Source organism: Acanthisitta chloris, unplaced genomic scaffold (assembly GCF_000695815.1).
Source record: "Acanthisitta chloris isolate BGI_N310 unplaced genomic scaffold, ASM69581v1 scaffold26797, whole genome shotgun sequence".
NCBI classification, from domain to species: Eukaryota; Metazoa; Chordata; class Aves; order Passeriformes; family Acanthisittidae; genus Acanthisitta; species Acanthisitta chloris.
In genome coordinates, this window is record NW_008682411.1 from 906 (window position 1) to 7,152 (window position 6,247).

At 48.2% G+C, this 6,247-nt stretch overlaps 1 protein-coding gene across 1 annotated transcript in view; it reads left to right on the forward strand.

The window, feature by feature from the left end:
- The window catches only part of SCNN1A (sodium channel, non-voltage-gated 1 alpha subunit), a 6,935-nt gene extending 702 nt beyond the window's left edge, over positions 1-6,233 (forward strand). The window contains exons 2-12 of the mRNA XM_009078529.1: positions 78-333; positions 1,186-1,373; positions 2,156-2,256; positions 2,954-3,117; positions 3,458-3,556; positions 3,727-3,844; positions 4,090-4,168; positions 4,493-4,550; positions 4,681-4,736; positions 5,271-5,346; positions 5,573-6,233. Of these exons, the coding sequence (XP_009076777.1) occupies positions 78-333; positions 1,186-1,373; positions 2,156-2,256; positions 2,954-3,117; positions 3,458-3,556; positions 3,727-3,844; positions 4,090-4,168; positions 4,493-4,550; positions 4,681-4,736; positions 5,271-5,346; positions 5,573-5,896 (1,519 nt within the window). The 3' untranslated portion in view covers positions 5,897-6,233. The remainder of the gene's footprint in view (positions 1-77; positions 334-1,185; positions 1,374-2,155; positions 2,257-2,953; positions 3,118-3,457; positions 3,557-3,726; positions 3,845-4,089; positions 4,169-4,492; positions 4,551-4,680; positions 4,737-5,270; positions 5,347-5,572) is intronic.
- Positions 6,234-6,247: the final 14 nt, after the last annotated feature.

A 6,247-nucleotide genomic window follows, 5' to 3' on the forward strand; every position in this document is an offset into this window, starting at 1 on the left:
TTTGCTGCATGTCTTACTCAGAGCTCTTTATGTGGATCCAGTCCTAAAACGGAAGGTCCTCTCTCCCTTCTGTATAGATACAGTGCCATCCGGAAGAAACTGGATGAGCTGGACCAGATCACCCATCAGACACTGCTAGACCTTTATGACTACAACATGTCTCTGCCACGAAGCGACTGGTCCACGCTGTCCACACAAAAGCGTAGCTCAAGGAGCCTGCTCCATCATGTCCAGCGCCATCCTTTGCGGAGGCAGAAACGGGATAACTTAGTCAACTTGCCAGAGAACAGTCCCTCAGTGGACAAGAATGACTGGAAAATTGGCTTTGTTCTGGTGAGATCCCTAGATATCCTGTATCCTACCCACTTCCATCTCTGCCTAGCTACTTCTGTCTGGTTAGACCCTTGGCCCTGCCTTTCTCTGCATAGAAGTCTGACTAATCTACACTGGCTTTTGCTAATGACAGATAAAGGTAGACCTGAGCCTTTTGCCCAGTGCAATCCTGCTCCCTCAGTCATGACCCTGTCCATGCAGGCCCCAGGGGACTTGTCCACATCAGTGTCTGTTTTTATCTAAGTAGAGCAGGGAAACCTTGTCCTTCCTGAAGGCTACATCAGCCTTGCAGTTGCCTTTGGAGAGCAGTTTATCAGCATCAGCAACTGCATTGCCCAATAGTAGCAAAGGGAAAAGTATTTGATAGTCCTGGGCCACCTGAAATGTGGCCATAGTCGCATTTGTTCCTAGGTAGCAGCTTCCTCGCCCTAGGGTATCTTGTGTTTGCATTTAAAAAGGCACTGAAGGACTGAAGCTAATCGCTTGCCAGTTAACTGGAGTTTTTCTGGACACACCCTGAAGGAAGGACTCCCCACGCAAGAATTTAAAGCTCCTGGTTTTACAGTAGGTAGAATTTATGTGCAGATCACCCTGCACACCTCACTGTGACTTGCTGTGTTTTACTCAACCTTGCTTATTCACCTGGTGTTTCCCTTCCACCGAGGAGCTGCCCTGGATTTGCTTTTCCACATCCTGCTGATCAACTTTTGGTCAAGAGCAGGAGCCCTGTGGAGCTCTTCCACTCCCCCAGTCATCTCCTGCCTGTGCTGAGGGAGCACAGCTCAACCACAGGCACAGCCTCACCTGGACAAGACTTCTCTGACATGGCTGGTTTTCTCCTTCTCTTAACAGTGCAGTGCAGACAACAAGGACTGTTTCCATCAGGCATACTCCTCAGGGGTGGATGCTGTGCGGGAATGGTACAGCTTTCACTATATCAACATCCTGGCACAGATGCCTGATGCAAAAGCCTTGGATGAGTCTGACTTTGAGAATTTCATCTATGCTTGCCGCTTCAATGAAGCAACATGTGACAAGGCGTAAGTACTGGAAATATCTCACCAAGTCTTTCTGAACACACTTGTTTTGTGCCTGGGTTCAAGGGGAATCAAGGAACCCACATTAGAGAACCTCTTTTCCAAGGTGGGATCCTTCCTTTTCAGTTACAGTTGTCTCAAATTATGCTTCTTGAGGCTTTCTTGTGGGTTATGCACATCAGGGCCACAGTTTCTGTGACCTGAAACTATGAACCTTGGGTGATGGTTTTGCCTTTTCCCAAGTTTCACACAAATGAAATAGTTACACTCATGCAAATGCCAGAGTGGTTACAGATGTACAGTGTAGAAGTATTTTTATTCCACTCTCTACAATGGTAAAGTGGTACATATTGTCCACATACAGGAGAAGGAGAAGAAGGAATTGATACAAAAAAAAGACAGTTTAAAAATCCCACTTTTCTCCTGCCATTATCAGTCAGAAAGCCCCAAAGAGGCAGTGGAATGAAACCCATCAGCAAGGGAGGAAGAGGGGGAGGAAGAGCCAAGAGTTTTGTCAGCATTAAGGAGATAATACAGTAATCGTTACTACTGCTAAAAGCCATTTGGGCTCTCAAGAGCAGTATGAAAATCCTGGTGTAAAAACCTGTCCAGCTCCAGGACATTTTTTACAGCATATTTTAATTGCTTTTCCCTGTTCGGGCAAGTTTACATAACAAATACTGTCCATCTGCTGTGAGCCCCCCTCCCTGCTGATGGAAAACAGAGTTGTTCCTTGGTCTCACAGCCCTTCTTACCCCTTGTGAATGTTTCCGTTCCATTCTTAGGAATTATACCCACTTCCACCATCCCTTGTATGGGAACTGCTATACCTTTAATGACAACAGCAGCAGCCTGTGGACATCCTCACTGCCTGGGATCAATAACGGTGGGTGAGAGTCACTTTTGATGAGTAAGAAGAAAAGCTTATCTTTGTTTTCGGTAAGAGTTGTGGGCATCCTGCTGTACTTAATCCCAGTGGTGGCAGATTGCAGCCCTGCTCTGTCTCACCCAAGCTGTTTTCACCCATGGGGAGACAGCTGTCTCATGGATATGGCTGTCCCTTGCTGCTGCCCACTTAACCTTCCCATTCTCTCCCATCAGTGCCTGATTCTTATGTTTGTTGCTCCCTCTCTACTTGCCCTGGCCCTTCCTAAGGTCCCCTTTGGAGCTACAATGCAGTGCTCCTAAGAGCCTGGTCTTCACCTCCTCCTTCTCCATTTTCCCCTTTCCAGCAACTGGCCTGTTTGTGTTCCTAAACTCCCTGAAACCTCTCTAGGCCAAATCTTCAAGCTTTTCTTCCATCCAGCCCCAAGTCTCTACATGAAATCTCTCTCAATTCCCAGTTCTGCTTTTTCTAAGATACAGTGATGAAATCCAGTTTTCTCTAGCCTCTTCTGGAGCCTACAGCTTTCTCTCTAGCCTTCTTCCAGCCACCCTCCATTGCTGACAAGCTTTGCTGCAGCCCTGGTTGAGGTCTGTCTCTTCCTTTATCTCTTACAGACTCAATTCTAACCATTCTGCTCTCCCTACTCTCCCACACCAAAGCTGGCCATGACCTCCCTCACTCTGTGACATTCCCTCAGGTCTCTCTCTGGTGGTGCGCACCGAACAGAATGATTTCATCCCTCTGTTGTCCACGGTGACAGGAGCCAGGGTCATGGTCCATGATCAGAATGAGCCAGCCTTCATGGACGATGGGGGTTTCAATGTTCGTCCTGGTATTGAGACCTCCATCAGCATGAGAAAGGTGAGGAAGCAGCAGGGGCAAAAGCTGTGGATGTGAGGTGATGGGGAGGTTTAACTTGGTGGATAGATACAGATGGGTTGTCATGGACCCAGTCTGTGTTTATGGGAGGGAATTATCACATGGAGTGAAAGGAGGGGAAGAACAGCTTACTGGACTAGACAAGAAGCATCTGGCTGCAGTTTATCAGTGAACAATGAAATGGAGGCAAGCAGGGTGAGCTGGCAGATCAAGAAAAGCATAGAGAGCAGACACTGATGGGCAAGCAGTGTGTGGCATGGGAGCACAGGAAGAGAACAGCAAAGTGCCAGTCGTTCTGTGAAATGACTGTTTGCTATTCTAGGAGATGACTGTGCGTCTTGGGGGCAGTTACAGTGATTGCACAGAGGATGGCAGTGACGTGCCAGTGCAAAATCTGTACTCATCCCGCTACACTGAACAGGTAACTCACTGTCACCAGCCCTGTGCCAGCTTGTTTCCCTACCTGCCTGAAATGCTTCAGTCCCCTTATGGTCACGCTTGTCTGTGGGCTCTGTAGTAGTATGATGTGATACAGGCTGCAGTGGGTTTGGTTCCCTTGTTCAGCCTTTTTCTACTTTATGTGCCTCCCAGGTCTGCATTCGCTCCTGCTTTCAGCTCAACATGGTAGAGCGCTGTGGCTGTGCATATTACTTCTATCCCTTACCTGATGGAGCAGAGTACTGTGACTACACAAAGCACACAGCCTGGGGTAAGTGGACAGGAGGAATAGTAAAGCTCATGCCCACCAGAACCTGGTTGATCCTCCCCATGTCCCAATACATCTCATTGTCTTCAGTGAGCTTCCTGGTGTGGGACATCCAAAAGACACTCTTGTCTTGGATGGTTAGTCCCTTTGAGCTTGTGAATGGAAACCTTCTCTGGATTCCCCTTGGTGTTGCACATCACCTTTTGTATACTGTGATCTTACCTGGATTTACTTTCTCTGCTGTTCAGGCTACTGCTATTACAAACTCCTGGCTGAATTCAAAGCTGATGTCCTGGGCTGTTTCCACAAATGTCGAAAACCTTGCAAGTAAGTTTGATCATCAGTCAGTCAGGAAGATTGGGACATCTTTATTCCTAGAGGTGTTGTAAAGCATTCGCTGAGCAGGGCAAAAGCTTGAGTCAATAGCTGAGCTGCAACCCAGAATGGTATTTCTGCCATCAGAATGCTGAAATGGTTGAGGAGCATCAGGGTTGGCTTAGGGGTGAGCTCCCGAGGACTGCGCATTCTGCACAGTGGGAAGTGGGAAGAACTTCAGCATGGGAAGGAATCTCCAGGTGTGCCTGGGGATGGTGAGACCTGGCCCTGTGGCTCTTATGGCTTCAACAGCTAACACTGCCTCTTGTCTTCCAGAATGACAGAATACCAGCTGTCAGCTGGATACTCCCGCTGGCCTTCTGCTGTCTCAGAGGTAGGAGGGAGAGGGTGTCCTGGCTCCCCAGCACTGCCCCCGCCTCCCCTTTCCTCCTTCCTCAACTTGTACTAAACCTACAGGAGGTGACTGTTACCATGTAACACAATTTATTGCACTTTCATTTCAGGACTGGGTTTTTTACATGCTTTCACAACAGAACAAATACAATATCACATCCAAGAGGTGAGAGCCCCTAAACAGAGATTGCATCCAAACCAGAAATCATCACAGTAGAGTGTGTATGTTGGGCATGTCAGAATTAAGATTAAATCACTGATGGAAAGAGATCAGGCATGGGACCTGCGGACAAGGCCAGTGAATTTGAGTCAGAGTAGATATATACCTTCAACAAGATCTGGGGATCCAAGTGAAGAATCTGAAAAGTGTCAGATGCTGGTATGAAAATAGTAAGCCCCAGGCACCTGCTATGTGGTCAGCAGTCACCATAAGTGCTCATGGAAGAGTGGGAAGGACAGCCATGCAGGAGCTTTTGCCACAAACATTGGGTTTCAGAGTGCAGTCTCAGAAGTGCAGTCTTACGTACCAAAGACAGTATTGAGTGCAGAAGGAGGGAACTGCAGAGATGGGGAAAACCTCTAGGTGGTATGTGTGGGAGAGGGATGAGGGGCAGAAGGGGACAGAGAAGACAATTATGTTTGGTGAAGAAATGCAGAGATTGAGGAGTTTGGGTTACTGAGCCTCATCTTTCATTTACAGGAATGGAGTTGCCAAAGTGAATATCTTTTTTGAGGAATGGAACTACAAGACCAATGGGGAGTCTCCAGCCTTCACGGTACGCACTTTACTACCATGTCTTCTCTAGACACCCATTCCCTCATGATGTCCCTTCATAGTGGCAGGTATCTGTTCCAGCAGCATTCCTGGCTGTTGATCTCTTTTCTTGTGACAGGGTGAGGGGAATCCCCAAGCACCACAGCAGCACTGCTAGTGGGATCAGGCAGGGAGGCAAAAGTCTGGAATGAGGACTGTCCTCACTGCCCTTTCTTCATCTCTTGCAGGTAGTGACTCTGCTTTCCCAGCTTGGGAACCAGTGGAGTCTCTGGTTTGGATCCTCTGTCCTGTCTGTGATGGAACTTGCGGAGCTGATTCTGGATTTCATCGCCATCACCTTTATCTTGGCCTTCCGCTGGTTCCGTTCTCGGCAGAAGCTCTCTCCACCAGGAGCCCCTCCGAACAGTCACAATAACATGGCTTTCCAAGATGATGCACCAGGTCTCGGTGCTCCACATCGCTTCACTGTTGAGGCTGTAGTGACCACACTGCCATCCTACAACAGCCTGGAACCACGTGCACCAAGCAGAGATGGTGAGGTGGGACATTGAGTGAGGCAGCAGCTTATTACATTATTCACATGGGTGGCAATTGGAGCAAAGGCTGCATACTTTGTCTGTGGGACCTGCATTTCCTTCCTTCTGGGGTGCTACACCTGGACCGTAGCAGAAGACGGCTCTGTGGTTGGCCTGGGTTCATCTTTCACTACTGTAGGTGAATTCTTCAGTCTCCTAAAATACTAATGCTCTATGGATCACCAGGGATGAGAGTTAATCTACTGTATGTATGGGGCAGATGTCCTTTTGATTTCCTTACACTCTGTGCACATGCACACCTCCATGTGCATGCATGCTTCCTTTTCCCTGCAACAAGGATGCTGCCACAGTTCTGGTCTGTCATTA